The 17,310-nt window shown below is 44.3% G+C and overlaps 1 protein-coding gene across 2 annotated transcripts in view; it reads left to right on the plus strand.

Annotated features, from left to right (window-relative positions):
- Positions 1 to 16,525, plus strand: part of Crlf3 (cytokine receptor like factor 3) — a 37,124-nt gene extending 20,599 nt beyond the window's left edge. The window contains exons 4-8 of one of the 2 annotated variants that reach the window (XM_052194498.1): positions 194 to 371; positions 3,779 to 4,001; positions 5,388 to 5,520; positions 14,291 to 14,403; positions 15,253 to 16,525. In XM_052194498.1, the coding sequence (XP_052050458.1) occupies positions 194 to 371; positions 3,779 to 4,001; positions 5,388 to 5,520; positions 14,291 to 14,403; positions 15,253 to 15,509 (904 nt within the window). In that variant the 3' untranslated portion in view covers positions 15,510 to 16,525. The remainder of the gene's footprint in view (positions 1 to 193; positions 372 to 3,778; positions 4,002 to 5,387; positions 5,521 to 14,290; positions 14,404 to 15,252) is intronic. The other variant, XM_052194499.1, reaches the window with a different exon arrangement.
- The last annotated feature ends 785 nt before the right edge of the window (positions 16,526 to 17,310 follow it).

The following is a 17,310-nucleotide window of genomic DNA, read 5'->3' on the forward strand; positions in this document are numbered from 1 at the left end:
TCCAGTGTTTGTCCTGATGGGAGAAGAGAATCTTTATGTAATGTAAAGATGAAAGCCTTTCACTGCAAAGGCTTCAGCTTCTTATTTGTTGAGGTCTTTAGTGTTTTTCTAGCACGTGACCAGTCTAAAATAGTCCTTGCATTTCTATCTCCATGTTAAGCATGTTTTAAACACTTGACCTTTGTTTCCTCAGCTTACCAGAAGTGCCTTTGCTAGTTGATGTACCCTGTTTGTCGGCCCAGTTGGATGATTCCATTCTTAACATAGTGAAAGACCACATTTTTAAGCATGGAACGGTAGCTTCCCGCCCACCAGTACAGATTGAAGAATTAATAGAGAAACCTGGAGGCATCATAGTGCGATGGTGTAAGGTTTGTACCAAATTGAAGAAGTGATTTCAACATGATGGGCTTGCGATTGGGGACTTTTATGATTCTTTCTTCTTTTTCTTCTTCTTCTTCTTCTTCTTCTTCTTCTTCTTCTTCTTCTTCTTCTTCTTCTTCTCCTTCTCCTTCTCCTTCTCCTTCTCCTTCTCCTTCTCCTTCTCCTTCTCCTTCTCCTTCTCCTTCTCCTCCTTCTTCTTCCTTCTTCCTTCTTCCTTCTTCCTTCTTTCTTTTCTTTCTTCTTTCTTCTTTTTTTTTTTTTGGTTTTTTGGATTTGGTTTTTTTCGAGACAGGGTTTCTCTATATAGCCCTGGCTGTCCTGGAACTCAGTCTGTAGACCAGGCTGGCCTTGAACTCAGAAATCCGCCTGCTTCTGCCTCCCAGAGTGCTGGGATTACAGGCGTGCGCCACCACCGCCCGGCTGATTCTTTCTTCTTAACTAATACATTTTTCTCTTTCTAAACAAAATCCCCCTGCTATCTACCTACCTGTCTATCATCTATCTGTCTGTCTGTCTGTCTGTCTATCTATCTATCTATCTATCTATCATCAATAAGTAAATAAAATTAAATTCACAGAAAATGTGGACCAAGGTAATTCTTCTAGTATCAAATAAAGAGCTCAAGTTTTATTTGTTTTGTGTGCTGGCAGTCAAAGCCCCTTGAAAGGACTTCTAACATCAGTGATGCTGCTCAGCAAGTGTAACCACATGTCATGAACTAAGGATTTCTTCTGTTCTTCTTATTGCTTCACCAAGCCAGAGGATAGCAGTGCATTTTCAGCATCTTAATACTTGTAGTTCAGGATTTCTAAAGTATAGACCTGCTGTGGAGGTGCACACTTCGACTCCCAACATTCAGGAAGTAGACACAGGTGTATCTCTGTGATTTTGAGGCCAGCCTGATCTATATAGTTCCAAGCCAAGCAGGACTACATACTACTATGTATCAAAGCAAAGCAAATAGTAACAAAACAAATATTTCTGTAGTTTCCTTATACTTGGTATTGCCAAGTATTCTGTTCTTTAAAAAAAAATACAGCTAGACGGTGGTGGCACAAGCCTGTAATCCCAGTGCTCTGGGAGGCAGAGGCAGAGGTAGGCGGGTTTCTGAGTTTGAGGCCAGCCTGGTCTACAGAGTGAGTTCCAGGACAGCCAGGGCTATACAGAGAAACCCTGTCTCAAAAAACATCCAAATCCAAAAAACCAAAAAAAAAAAACCCAAAAACTTTTATTTATAATTTTGTGTGTGTGTGTGTATAGTCTTTAAATTTGTATATATGAGTTAGTATATTTTAATTAGAAACCATGTCCTAATTAGCCATTGTATCTTAGCTGATGAATCATTCAGAGCAAGCAACAGCTCAGTAGGTAAAGGTACTTGCCACCAAGCTTGGTGGGTTTGATCCCAGGGGTTCACATGTTGAAAATAGAGAATTGATTCTCAAAAGTTGTGTCCTGACCTTCACTTGCATGCTGTGCAATATGCACAGGAACACACATACACATATGTCTGTACCCATGTATACAAAATGGCTTCTACAAGCTAGTTCCTTAAATGAATTTTTTTAAAATGAAGCCTTCATCTAGAAGAAAGAAATAGACATGCGCTTCCTGGATGAAAATAAGGACTCTCTCAGTACCCACATTCTCTACTGCTGCCATCTCCAAAAGCTCCAACAACAAAAACCCACAAGGACTCTACTTATTTCCAGGGAGTTTTTTTGCTTGCTAATTTCTTTGTTGTTGTTCACTGTAAGTATCTTCTTTGTGTTTCTTTGTGCACAGATTTAAGTTTTATGCTAAAGTATACCTCACTGTAAAGTTATGAGATCTTAGATGTTTACTGTAAATGGTTTTGCGAATTGGTTTTGGAGGAAGGGCATAGCCTTGCTAGGGAGAACAGGCTAGCCTCAAACTAATCCCAATCCTCCTGCCTCGCTCTCTTAAGTGTGGGATTGGAGGTGCATTTTACCATCCTTGGTGTGAATACTGTCCACTGTCACACTTACGCTTTGCCCAAATGCTCTCATTATGGTTTTTCATTGGATATTCATATTTGGCTATTCAGACTTTTACTCATCTTTTGCATTTTTTTCCCCTTAACCTTTGAGCTTGAGCTTGTCATATAGCTGAGGTTGGCCCAGAACTTGCTATGGAGCTGAGGCTGTGACTCAGTAGTAGAGTGCTTGCCTATGCAAGGTCCTGGGTTCAGTCCCTAGTACTGTACACACACAAAATAAACAATTCAGTGTGTGACTTAGGCTAATTCCAGATCTGTGGTTGCCTTACGTTGTCCTTCCAAGTGCTGAGATTATAGCTGTGTGCCTCTCTGTTCAGCTGTTCTTCCCCTCATCCTTTCTTTTTAAATTACATTTTATTTAATTTTGTGTTCATGGACATGCATGGCATGTCACATGTCTGGAGGGCAAACTACTGTAGGAGTTGGCTTTCCTTCTACCATGTGGATCTTAGGGATTGAACTCAGGTCTCCAGGCTGTGTCATTTTTGGAACAGAATCATGTGTAGTCCAAAGTAGCCTTGAACCTGCTGTACAGTTAGGATGGAGTCTCTTCTCTACTTTCCCAACTGCTGTGATTAGAGGCAGTGGTACCACTCGCAGCTCCAGCATGGATAATGTTAAAGACACTTAGATTTTTTTTTTTCTGAGACAGGGTTTCTCTGTGTAGCCCTGGCTGTCCTGGAACTCACTCTGTAGACCAGGCTGGCCTTGAACTCAGAAATCCGCCTGCCTCTGCCTCCCAAGTGCTGGGATTACAGGCGTGCGCCACCACCGCCTGGCTTCGATTTTTATTTTAAAAAGGAGAAAGCTGGTAAGATGGCTAGCAAGCAGATAAAGGCATTTGTTCTGAAGCCTGACAAACTGAGTTCAATTCCTGGAGCCGCATGGTAGGAAAGAAGTGACTCCCCAAGCTGTCCTCTGACCTTCCACGTGGGCTTTGTGGTGTGCATAAGTATGTATACACACATGCATGCCATACCAAGAAGGAAGGAACCAGGCATGCTAACAGCATCGGGATGCCAAGGTAGGAGTATGGTCGGTTCAAGGCCAGGTTGGAAAACAGAGTAAGACTCACTTTCAGGAGAAAAGAAGGAAAGGAGAGGAAACTGGATATGGTAATGCAAACCTGTAATCCTAGCCCTCAGGAAGTTGAGGCAGGAAGATCTCCAGGAATTCAAGGCCAGGCTGTGCTACATATAGTGAGACCCTATCTCAGGTAAAACAAAAGGAAAGGAAAGGAGATACTGATAGCATGTGTGTGCCTTCTCCCAGAATGTTCCACACTGCCCCTGTTCAGCACATGGACCTGCGTCTTAGTAGTCCAGATGTCTCTGTTCTGTAGATTTTACCTAACTTAAAAATTCTTCTCTGTAGGTGGATGATGACTTTACTGCCCAAGATTACAGGCTTCAGTTCCGCAAGTGTACTGCAAATCATTTTGAAGACGTGTATGTAGGTTCTGAAACAGAGTTCATAGTGTTGCACATAGACCCCAATGTTGATTATCAGTTCAGAGTCTGCGCCCGAGGGGACGGCCGGCAGGAGTGGAGTCCTTGGAGTGTTCCCCAGACAGGTCACTCCACACTGGTGCCTCATGGTATGTATGCTCTTACTTTGTCACACCGGAAGCGCGCGCGTTTCCTTCTGTGCTGAGACTTATGACCACTTTTCCTAAGGGTAATCCTAAACTGAGAGAATGTGGAACCTGCCTTTACTTAGGTTACTCATGTAAATGATTTTCATCAGATCTGTGTGGTAGGTTGGTGTTGGATTCACAATTGAGTATCACCTAAAACCGCACACTGAAAATGGTGCATAAGACACTGGCTCTTCTCTTCTCTTCTCTTCTCTTCTCTTCTCTTCTCTTCTCTTCTCTTCTCTTCTCTTCTCTTCTCTTCTCGTCTCGTCTCTTCTCTTCTCTTCTCGTCTCTTCTCTTTTTTCTCTTCTCTTCTTTTTTTTTTTTTAAGATTTATTTACTTTATGTATATGAGTACAGGACACTGACTTTTCTAGACCCTCTAAAAGTCTTATAAACTTGAGGGTGGCCTGTCTCCTCCATTACTGATTTAAAGGACGTGTTCCTTTCCTCTTTTTCCTGGAAGACTTAGGATCTTGCTGTGTTACCCAACATTACTTTAAACACAAGAAGTCTCATTTCAGCTTCCCAGGTAGATGGGCTACAGCCATGAACCACATATCTGGATGGCTATACACTTAGGAGCTTTGTTTTGTTTTTCTTTAAAGATATATTGAGCTGGAGAGATGGCTCAGTGGCTAAGAGCACTGACTGCTCTTCCAGAGGTCCTGAGTTCAATTCCCAGCAGCCACATGGTGGCTCGCAGCCATCTGTAATGGGATCCAATGCCCTCTTCTGGTGTGTCTGAAAACAACTACAGTGTACTCATATACATAAAATAAATACATAAATCTTCTTTAAAAAGCTGTATTTATTTGTGTATGTGTGTGCATGTGTTCACACATATTGCTAGTTCTGTAGAAGCCACTAGAGTTATAAGGTGTCATAAGCTCACTGAAAGGGAATGTTGGGAGCTGAACTTTGGCTCCACTAGTGTTTTCACACTGAGTCATCTCTCTAGTTGTTTTATTCATTCATTTTTAATGTGATGTTATGGATTGAACTCAGATCCTTATATGTGCTAATGAATACATGCTCTATTACAAAGCCTTGTCTCTACCACTTATTAACTCATTCTTAGTCAAGTTGGAATAACCTCAAATTATTAAATTTGAACATACATTTTTTTTCAGATAGGAGATAACCATCATTTAATTTTTCAAATAGTACAGGAATTTACCAAAATCTTTTGTAATTTGTGGGTCTAAGCCCAATTCTTTGTTACCAAATCTTTAAATTTAGCCAAGATCCCTCTAAGTAGTTACTTTCATTCAATTCTATTCAATGTGTCTGTGTTCAAGATCCCTTAAAAAGACTTATAATTTTTTATGTCTTTCTTTTGAAAGAGTGGACAACTGGCTTTGAGGGCTACAGTCTGAGCAGTCGAAGGAATATAGCCCTCCGGAATGATGCTGAGTCCTCGGGCGTTCTCTACTCCAGTGCTCCAACCTACTTCTGTGGGCAGACGCTGACATTCAGGCGAGTAGACTGGGAAATGCCTGGCATGCTTCTGGCTGTGTAATGGTGTGTGTGTGTGTGTGTGTGTGTGTGTGTGTGTGTGTGTGTGTGTGTGTGCAGGCGTGCGCACTCTTGGCATTGGCGTACCCCAGCTTTAGTCTATCGCTTACAGGGTCAGTTTGGCAGCGTTTTTGTTTTGTTTTGTTTTATTGAAACAGCGTCTCACTATGTAACCCTGGCTGGCAAAGACCAGACTGGGCTCAAACTCAGAGAAATCTGCGTGCCTCTTTTTCCCAAGTACTGGAATTTAAAGGCGTGCCCCACCCCACCAGGCCTTTGACAGGGCTTCAAAATTTTCCTAGGTTTCAGTTGTCTTTGTCTGTGGGGTTCTTTATAAAAGCTTGGTACTTGATTTGTTTGTCTCTTTTGCTCTGGTAAGTAAGGATCAATAGAATACCTCATAAAAGTGTTTTTAAAAGTCAGAGGCATGGTGGTGCAAACCTGTCACTCCAGAACTCAGGAGGTGGAAGAATTCAAGATGGCCTCAGCACAGAGCAAGTCAACATGGGCTGTATAAGACCCTGTCTGTACAAGAAAGCAAACTGCTTGGAGGCCAAGAATTATTTTTCCCTTTGTCTCTGAAAAGCAGCTTACTGTTATGAACAGGCCATGTATGTAGCTCTGTAAAATATAACTGAAAGCACACCTTTCCTACATCGGCATTCCTTTCCCTGCTTTCCTATACAGGAAGTCCAGAAATACTTCCTTCTTCATAGCTGAGCACTGTGTTCTATGGTCATATTTCTAAATAACTCCTTGTAGAAAAACCAAAGCCCAGATGTTTTATTTGGTTTGGTTTCCGCTAAGCCCAGTTTTTATTTGAGTGATAGAATGTGCGCCTGTTTGTTACCATGCTTACTTCAGTGTTGCAGAGTCTCCTCAAGGTTCTGAGTCTCAAGATTACTAGATACTTTTATTTCTTTACAAATGTTCTTAATTGGGCTGGAGAGATGGCTCAGCGGTTCAGAGCATTGCCTGTTCTTCTAGAGGTCCTGAGTTCAATTCCCAGCAACCACATGGATAGCTCACAACCATCTGTAAATGGATCTGATGCCCTCTTCTGGTGTGTGTTGACAGGTTGCTCATATACATAAATTAAGTAAATAATACTCTTTAAATTTTTTTCTTAATTACATGTGTGTATTGTGGGACACAAACTTGCAGGAGTGGATTCTCTCTACCACGCAGGTCCTTGGTTTCAAATCCCACTCTGGACTTGTGCCCAGTGTCTTTATCCAAACCCTGAGCATCTTACCAACCTCATATGGTATGGATTTTGTTCTGTTCTGTTTTCCTTGTATAAGGCGTGGGAGGCATCTGGAAGTTTTGTCTGAGCTAGTGCTGCTGCATTCCCCTCCAGCCACATCATTTGAACTGACCCCCACTATCAGGGTGTGTTTATGCTTTGTCTTTCTTTTGACACCTCCTCTTACCCATTAAGTCATAAAGAAAGAATGATTGAATCACCAGAAGAATGCCAGGAGAGGAAAAAAATGAGTCTGTGTTAGCTTTCCACTTCTACAATAAGCTCTTGAGATAATGAGCTCGCAGAGAGGAGGGCCGTCCCCGCTCACCTCAGGTACTGTAGCTTGTGACAGGTCGGCTCCGACTCTGTGGGCTAGTGCCAGCCTTTAGGTGGCAGGATTTTCTCCCATCCCTAACAGTGCCAGCTGAGGACCAAACCATTGATACTGTGCCTCTCGGGAGCACGGAAATAATTCTGTATCTAATTATAGCAGAACCTGAAACTCTAGCCCTCCTTATGCCCCACATAGTAGTGACTTTTGTACACTGTCATGCTCCTGTATCTGTGTCTTTGTACAGGAATACCTTCCTTAGTGAAATGCCTGAAACCCAGGTGCCATGCACATCAACAGACCTTCCACAGCCTGGTAGATGCTGGCCAGAGTGCTAATGGGAATAGATAAGTAAATCATTGCAGTTGCTATCTAAATGGTGTTTACTCTGTGCCAAGTACCAGTGCATAGGGTTTCGTGTACCTGGCTGTGTGGCTGAGAAAAGCCTTGGACTTCTGAGCCCCTGCTTCCACGTCCCAAGAGCAGATAGGGGAGCTGTGCACTACTCCGCTAGCTCATTGGTGCTGAGGACTGAACCCAGGGCTTTACATGCAGGCAAGCCCTCTGCCGCCTGAGCTGCACAGCAGGCCTCATTGTTGTCTTAGAGTACCAAAGCTGGAACTGAAGTCCAGGGAACCTGTCTCCAGAATCCAGTGGCTCTGACTGCCAGGATAGACATGCATTACCACACCCGGGGAAATGGGCGCTGTCACCTACTAGCCCTTGCATCTCCATTGGCTTTTGTGAGGAAGTAAGTGTGGCTCTTATACTGTGGCGCTTGCAGTCCTGCTGCTGCCTCCTTAGGTCTTTGGTGTTGGTGTTGGTGCTGTAGCTGCACGGCGGCCTTGGGCATGTAAAGCATTTGTTCTTCCACAGAGCTGCCCCCTTCCCTTTCTGATTTTAGTATCTTTTCCTCTCTGTATTTCTTGATCCTAATGCTGTCTTATGGTTTAAATTCCCTCTGTGGATACAAAGGCATATTTGATTGATGGCTTACATATTTGGCAGTGATACAGATTGATCCCACCGCCTGCTGTCTGCTGACTAGTCTGGACAGGCTCAATCAAACTTTCTCTGTCCTCTCCCAGAGAAGCCTCACTTGGGCCACTCTGGGCAGGGTGATTAACTAAAGCTCAGGTAAGCTCAGTCTCAGGCAGACTTTGCATGGTGTTATTGAGTATGGACCAAGAATTTTCTTCCCTTGCTCAAAGGCAGCACAGTTAAACCAGAAGGTGAATGGGCGAGGCAGATGAGTGTGCTGCCAGGAAGGGCGGGGTACACTGCCAGGCACTCACTCATGTTGTTCAGCCAGCTTGTCTTTGCTGTGGCTTCTGGGTGGCTTGCAGGCATGGCCAACCTTTTGGCATCGTGACTTGGTGTTGTCATCTAGAAAATCTGCACTTAAGGACTGAGTGATGCCATTATGGGGGGGTGGGTACCAAAATCTTTTTTTTTTTAAGTCAAAATATTTTAAGTAAGTATGTAGGATGAATTCATAATTATCCTTGGCTGCGTGTGGGCTGTGGGCCACGGGTGTATATGCTCAGTAGAGCCTCTGAAGCAGTGACGCCTTGTTTCTGGCTGAACGCTTGGCCTCTCTGTCGTGGTGCCTGTGTCTGCTGACAGCGCTCCCCGAGGCCTCTCCCACCTCCTGGCTGAACATTCCTGTTTTCTTTGCTTGCTTTAAACTTCTGCTTGCATCCTCATCCGTTTACCTTTTAGTTATGTGTGTCTGTGTGCATCTGCCATGTGAGTGCGGGCGTCCTTGGAGGCCAGTCAACCCCAGAGCTGCAGTTACAGCAGGAACAGTACCTGCTCTTAACCCCTGAGCCCTCTCTCCAGCTCCTTATTAATTTTTAAACTGTGTGTTAACCTCTTCTCTGTCATCTGTTTTTTAGTTTGTTTTGAGATGGGGTCTAGGGTATCCTAGGCTAACGTCAAACTCACTATTAAGCCAAGATGGTCTTAAATTTGTGCTCCCCTTGCCTCTGCCCCCCCCTACTGCAGAGACCTAGCACGCCCACACTCTCCTTTTAAGCTGAGCTACCAAAGCCAGCCCCATCCCTGTCCTTCCTAAACAGCTTCCTATTCTTTTGGATACTCACATCCTTTCTTAATCATGAAAGCCTTAGGGCTCCTCTTCCTTTTTCAAGCTAAGAAACAAAAGCACATGGGAGCACTGTCAGGCCGTGGAAGTGCAGTCAGTCCAGGTTCTGTGCTCGCAGTGCTGTCTTCTCTGTAATGTTGCTGGGATGTAGCCCAGGCTGACCTTGTACTCTCCTAACTGCTAGGATTGCAGGTATTCACCAAACGAGCTGGGCAGTGGTGGTGTACACTTTTAATAGAACAAGCAGCTAGGGCTACACAGAGAAACCCTCTTGTCTTGGGGGAAAACATCAAAAACAAGGACGCACCTACCATGCCTGGCTTTGTCTTGTCAGTACCGAGGATCAAAGCCGGGCCTTTCCTATGCAGGCAAGGCCTCTGCTGCTGAGCTACTCCCTCACTGTTTCCTTTTCATTAAATATTAACATTCTTATCATTGTTGAATGAATTTAAGCTCAAGGAGATCCTTATTTCTGTACAGAGTCCATCTCTGCCATTACCAGGTATACCCAGTTAGTTTCTTATATTCCAAAGGTAATCCAGGCTAGGGGTACTCAGTGCTGCTGTGTGCACGTAACACACAGAGACTAAGTTCAGTCCCTGGCACCAAACAGTAACGCAAAGCCAGCAGCACAATGAAATGTGTCTTAGAGAAGCCCTGTGGGGAAGATGGGGAAGTGGGGGTGGGGGGTAGGGGTGGGATTGGGTTTGTTTGTTTGTTTGGTGGGTTGGTTGGTTGGTTGGTTGATTTTTAGTTTTGGTTTGGTTTGGTTTTTGGCTTTTCAAGACAGGGTTTCTCTGTGTAGCCCTGGCTATCCTGGAACTCACTCTGTAGACCTGGCTGGCCTCGAGTTCAGAAATCCGCCTGCCTCTGCCTCCCAAGTGCTGGCTGGGATTACACCACTGCCCAGCAGGAGGTGTATCTTATGTAGGGGTAGGACGTGTCCCTTGGTAGGTTGCCCTTGCTCCAGCCCATGGCCCCACACCAGGGCAGCATTAATTGGATTCTGGGATAATAAGGGAAAAGGAAAGCCCAGAGTCAGGCGGGGCCGTGTGGAGGGGAGTGTTGGGAGGAGCTGGAGGCAGGAAGGAAAAGTATCTTAGTCCTGTAGGAAACTTTCAAAGATACATAAAAACACTGTTTTTTAAGGCTTGGTGTTTGAGTCAGGCATAACATGGTGATTACCCCTCCAAGCACCAGAGAGGCTGGGGCAGGAGGATCATGAGTTCAGGGTCATTTTAGGCCCCACAAGCAAGACCTTATCTCAACACAGAACAGGAATGAAGTTAATTTATTTTTAACTAGGGTCTTTGAGTTTCTTCTGCGCCTCCATATGCTGTGTGGAGAGACTACAACAGTCCCAGGGAGAGTGCAGCTAGGCTAGGGTTTTGTGGGTTTGCTACAAGGGAACCCCTAGAGGTGCAGCAGCCCTGTGAAGCAGGCTGATATTATAGATATGGATAATGTCACCCAGAGAGATTCTCCCCAACACACTCTACTACAGTGTGGGAGAGAAGCTCAGAACTTGCCAGTTACCACTCCCTGGCTTTTAATTTGTTTGCACAGGTAGAATTACATGAAGTCAGTGGATATTCCTGCCTTGGGTATTCATGTGCAGTCCTGGTTATAACAGAAATAATAGGCTTTCTTCTCTGCGGTTTTTTTTTTTAAAGATTTATTTTATTTATATGAGTACACTGCAGCTGTCTTCAGACACACACTAGAAGAGGGCATCAGATCCCATTACAGATGGTTCTGAGCCACAATGTGGAACTCAGGACCTCTGGAAGAGCAGTCAGTGCTCTTAACCACTGAGCCATCTCTCCAACCCCTTCTCTATGTTTCTTAATATTACTTTTCTAAACTGGAAGATCAGTTCTCTTGACTGCAGTATTTGTTTGTTTGTTTGTTTCTATGTGAACCACATCATGGCATTAATTCCTTCCCCAACTCTGGGTATACAGCGTCGGGTATCATAGGGACGTCAGGTTAAGAAAACAAAGAACTGCCAGGTGTGGCACCTTCCCTAGTACTTGCGAGGGTGAAGAAGGAAGACAACCAAAAATTCAAAACCAGGGAGGCTGCATAGTAAGTTTCAAGTATCTTAGGCTAAAGACTGAGACCTTATCTGTAAAAAAAACCATGAGATGCCCAGTGGTGGCAGTGCTGGCCTTTACTCACAGCACTCAGGAGGCAAAAGCAGACAAGATCTCTTTAAGTTCGAGGCCAGCCTGGTCTACAGAGTGAGTTCCAGGACAGCCAGGGCTAACAGAGAAACCCTGTCTTGGGAAAAAAACAAAACAAACAAGCTAGCAGCTGTGGGTAAAGCTCCTTGCTGAGCAGGTGTGTGCCCTCAGCGTGAATCCCGGGTACACATGAAAACAGACGTGTCACGTGAGTCTGTAATCCCAGTGTCTTAGGGTGACTGCTGGGATGACCAGAGGCAACTTGGGGAGGAACTCACAGTTCCATGTAACAGGTCACCATCAAGAGCAGCGAGGGCAGGAACCTGGGGCAGCCGTGGAGGGGGCTGCTTTCCTGCCTGCTCAGCCTGCTTCCTCACAGAAGTGAAGCCCAAGGACGGCAGCACCCACTAATTCAAGAAAATTCAAGATCTACCTACAGGTAGATCTTTGGAGGCATTTTCTCAAACTGAGGTTCCCTCCTTTCAGATAACTCTAGCTTGTGTCAAGTTGACATAAAACTAGCCGGCACGCCCAGTGTCCCTAGGAGATGGGAGGGGGAGACAGGTCAGCTAGTCTGCTATACACACACATACCCCCTCCCAGACGGACAGACAGACAGATAGACCCAGTCTCAAACAGCATAGGAAGATGGATGTTACTCAGTAACAGCTGAGTGCTACTAGGACCCCTAACATCTGAGCAGACTGAGAAGCAGAGAGCAGGAAATGTTGGACTTGCAAGATTTCTCCGCTCCTCTCCTCCCCTTCTTAATCTGGTCTGAGGTGATGCCAAACATGTAGAAGATCCTCTCCTTATTTAAATCGTAGACGTATTCTCACTAAAAGTGATAAAGTGATTTTTTTTTTTTTTTGAGATTTGAGACAGTGTTTCTCCATGTAGAGATGGCTGTCCTAGAACTCACTATGTAGCCCTGACTGGCCACAAAGTCAAAGAAATTTGCCTACCTCTGTGTACCCCCTGCCCCACTGAATTCTAGGATTAAAGATGTAGACTCCTGTGTCTGGCTTTCTGGGTGATTTAAAATTCAGTCAAGTTGGCATCATTAAACATGAACAGATGTGTTGGGGGTTTTTTCTTTGTTTTGTTGTTTATAATTCAAAGTTTTTATTATATATGTACAAGTGTTTTTGTCTGGGCACTATGTGAGTACACTTTCCATGATGGCCATAAGAGGGCATTGGATCCCTGGAACTGGAATTACAGAAGTTTGTGGCTGCCATGTGGGTGCTAGGAATTGAACTTGGGTCCTCTGGAAGAGCAGCCAGCCAGTTCTCTTAACTACTGAGCCATTTTCCTGGACTCTTAAGAAATACTATCATGTATGATACATGATCCTGTCATGTATTTAAAGATGCACGGGACATAAGTTCTTAGTCATTAGCTACTATTATTTGGAAAATGGTAGTTGGGATAAAATTAGCCCTTTAAATCTAGTGACTGTTAGAAATATTTTGTTTGTTTGTTTGTTTGTTTGTTTTTGAGACAAGGTTTCTCTGTTTAACCCTCACTGTCCTGGAACTTACTCTATAGAACAGGCTGGCCTATGGCGTAGAACTCAGAGATCCACCTGCCTCAGTCTCCCAAGTGCCAGGATTAAAGATGTGCATCACCACCCTCAGCTAGCGTTCTTTTCTTAAGATTTATTTAGTGTGTGTGTGAATTAATTATTTAGTTTGTGAATTATTTAGTGTGAATGCATGTTATATGTGTGCAAGTGCTTGAGGAGACCAGAAGATACTAAATCCCTTGAAACTGGAGTTACAGGTGGTTGAGACACTTGATGTGGGTGCTTGTAGGAAGAATTCTGGGGGCTGGAGAGATGGTTCATTGCTTAAGAGAACTGACTGCTCTTCCAGAGGTCCTGAGTTCAAATCACAGCAACCACATGGTGGCTCACAACCATCTGTAATGGAATCCAATGGCCTCTTCTGGTATGTTTGAAGACAGCTACAATGTACTCATTCATATATATATGTACATTTTCTTTTTCTTCAAAAAGAAAAAAGTAATAATTCTGGAATTTTGGTCTCTTGAAAAAGCACAGAAATATGGGGGTGGAGAGATGGCTCAGCAGTTAAGAGCACCAACTGCTCTTCCAAGGGTCCTGAGTTCAGTTCCCAGCAGCCACATGGTGGCTCACAGCCATCTGTAATGGGATCATATGCCCTCTTCTGTTGTGTCTGAAGATAGCTACAGTGTATTTATATAAATTAAAAAAAAATACAGAAATATTCTATGAGTGTGTTTTCTCTTTATTTCCAGGTGTGGGGCTGTGGGGCGGCATTTGCCTGTCTGCAGCGGCTATGACTTGCCTTGTACACTAGCAGAGACATGGTTTTGCCAGCTGCAAGTTTCTGTGATTGTATGATGTTTAGAATTCTAGGAACTTTTTAAAGGGTGCATAATGCTAGAGCCTTGATTGGTGAGGTCGGTGGTTGATGGTCATTAAGGGAGTTGTTTGGCATTTGTTAGTAGTGGCGCCCAAAGAGGGAGGAAATTTGATTTGAGATCTCTGTCTCTTTCTCCTCCTTCTGTCCTTCTTTCTCTCCTATCTAGTGATAGGCAGTGAAAGTGGGGTGGAGGTAAGAAAGAAATAGACTCAGGTATCTCTCTCTCCTTCCTCTATTTCTTTTCTCCTATCTAGTAATAGGGGGTGGAGGTGGGGGGCATGTAAAGGGTGGGGAAAAACCCACACAATGGCAAAGGCTGAGACAGGTGCTGGGTGCTGAACTGTGCCCCAAAAGAGCAGCAAGTACGCCTAACCACTGAGCTGCCTTGCCCATCGCATGTTACATTTTAAAAGAGAGAAAGATGAGATGACCTTTCTACTTCAATTACAGAGTTGAAACTGTGGGACAGCCAGACCGAAGAGACAGTATAGGAGTGTGTGCAGAAAAGCAGAAGGGCTATGAATCTCTGCAGCGGGACCAAGCTGTGTGCATCAGCACCAACGGTAAGACACGCATGGCTGTGCCCTAAAACAGACCACTGGCAGGAGCTGACCAGAAGGCCTGCTTCTTACTGTCTGAGTCCTGGTACCAGAAGGCACCATGCCAGCCCTCAGAGGGCAGCGACCCTCAGTCCTCCCCAGCTCTGGGAGGGAAAACCACACACAGAGACTATTCAGGGCTGTGAGCAGGCCCAGCAAGCCAAGCACCTGCCATGCAGATCCCACAACCTGGACCCCACAGAAAGGTGAGAGGAGGGAGCCAACTCCACACAGTTGTCCTCAGGCTCATGTGCCAGAGCGTGCACAAGCCACATTTACACACGTGTCACACACATAAAATATTTAAAGTGTTTTAGCTCCTTATTCCATAGTATTTATGCTTTCAGAATCACTTCCCAAATCCAGTCACGGCTGGCACACACCTCTAGTAATAGTACTTGGGAGTTTGAGGCCACTCCAGGATTTTTTTTCCCCCCATCTTTGGGGGAATAAAATAAATAAACCACTCCTACGTCAACAGTTATTTTTTTGTGGCACCAAATAGAACATTAGCTAGAGCACAATTCCTGCCCGTCACTCAGGAACCAGTGCAGCTCATGAGGGCTGACAGAAGCAGTGTCCTTCCTATGGAGCTCACATGGAGATTCACACGAGAATTCTGACGTGATTAAAGCACTGATTTTTACTTCACCTGTGGGAATGGGGAGGCGTTAATCTCTATTTAAATCCGTTATTAATATACAGTTTTCTAGAGTCTTCCTTTTTCTGAACTAAGGAGGAGGCTCTTCGATTATCTAGAAGCTGTCTTAATTCTCTCAGTCGCTGCTCAGGTTACTGACTTTAACCTTATAGGTGCAGTCTTTGTCAATGGAAAGGAAATGACCAATCAGTTGCCTGCAGTTACCTCTGGCTCCACTGTCACCTTTGACATCGAAGCTGTGACTCTGGGAACTTCTAACAGCCACGAAGGCGGGGACGTCAAGCTCCGCGTGACCATCAGCTCTGGGGACAGGGAGGTGGTGTTCGACTGGCTGCTCGAGCAGGCCCGCGCCTCTCTTTACTTTGGATGCTCATTTTCCTACCCTGGCTGGAAAGTGCTGGTATTCTAGCCTTTGAAGGGCTTGGCTCTGGTGTGGGGTTTGCTGTTTCTGTCCTCAGTTTAGTTGTCTCTGTCTTTGGAAAGGTGAGCCTACCTCTGTCCACCAGGAATGGAAAGTGTTGCTGGGTTCACCTTGTAAGATTTCAGTAAGAAGTGCGCTGAACAGAGTGGACAGAACCGTACATAGCTCAGTTCTGTTTTTAGTACAAATATCAAACTAGCTTTAAAAGTCTGCATACTTTTTTCCACTGTTCTTCCTAAAGTTGGTTGTTAGGACAGAAAATGTCACATTAGTAAATCTTCAGCAAGATTTCAGGCCAGGAGTAAAGGACAAAAGGCGACAGGGAGAAGCCAGGTTCCTCAGGGCTTGTCCAGTCCTGGTGTTTGCTGTTGTCCACTCCCACCCGTGAGCCTGCGGGCTTCGCTCCTGTGCTCACAGACTCTGGGTCTGAGGTGCGCAGTTACAGTGTCAGAGCTGAGCGAGCGACTGTGATGGCCGTGTGACACGAGAGGACAGCAAGTCTGCAGTCCTCCAGCTGGATCCGCTTTGGGAAGAACATAGCAGTGTTAGCAGGTCCCATGTGCAGGGCTTGCCCCTGGTGCACCCTGCCTCAGCCGTGCACATGCCCATGCCCAGTGTTGCAGTCAGGGTCATGTCAGCTTGAGAACTGGTCTTTTAGTGGACCAAAGAAATAAAGGATAAATACTTGACCTATTTTTTTTAAAACTTAAATTTCTGTAAAATATTTATTTGACTTACTTAATATGTAAAAAATCATGGTCTTGTTATACCAGCGTACAGATAATTTTTAATGTGAATTTTTGTTTGTTTTTACCAGTAGTAAAAAAAAAGTGGAAAAGCAAGTGTGATATTTTTGTAAGATAATTTATTTGGGGACCGTGTTCCCTTTCGACAATCATGGCCTTTCCTCCCATCCGTGTATGTCCTTTTCACGTTACATGGAGGCTCTAGGGTGGAGGCGCCTTCCCCAGCCCTTTGAAATAAAATAAAAAATGAAAAGTTCACAGTATGTATTTTGTGGGGTTTTTTTGTGAGTATAATAAATCCAATCTTAATATACTTTTTAATTAGAAATTTAATAGAAAAAAAAGGTTTCTTGTAGCTTCAGGCATTTTTCTTAGCTATTATCATAACTTGTAAAAGGCTGGTTATATATTCATGTACATTCTATATCTCATCTCACACCAACACTGTGCCTTACATGTAATATGTGTGTAATACATGTTAAAACAGATAAATGGAGATGAGGCATCTTCTCCACACATCTTCATCTTTTTTTTCTTTCTTTATTAAATGTATGTTTAATGTGGTGGGGGGGGGTTGTTTTTGTGGTCTCTATGTAGCACGGAACTCAGTATGTAGACCTGGCTGGCCTTGAATTTAGAGATCTTCCTGGCTTGATTCCCTGTGTGTCCCTCTGTCTTTCATTTTTTCTTTCTTTCTTTCTTTCCATTTATTTGTTTGAGACAGGGTTCCTGTATGTAGCCCTAGCTGTCCTGGAACTGCATACAGGCATACATTTAAGATGCATTTGTTTTTAAAAAGTAAAAACCAGGGGTGGGAGAGCCTCATACCTTTAATCCCAGCACTCAGGAGGCAGAGACATACAGATCTCTGTGAGCTCCAGGCTAGCCTGGTCTATGGAGGGAGTTCCAGGACAGCTAGGGCTACACAGAGTAACTTTGTCTAGAACAAATGGAAAGAAAGAAAGAGAAACAAAGACTCAATCCAGGAGGATTTCTGAGTTCCAGGCCAGCCTGGTCTACATATTGAGTTCTTGGCTTGCAGG

The sequence above is a fragment of the Apodemus sylvaticus genome, chromosome 10 (genome assembly GCF_947179515.1).
Source record: "Apodemus sylvaticus chromosome 10, mApoSyl1.1, whole genome shotgun sequence".
In the NCBI taxonomy this organism is placed as follows: Eukaryota; Metazoa; Chordata; class Mammalia; order Rodentia; family Muridae; genus Apodemus; species Apodemus sylvaticus.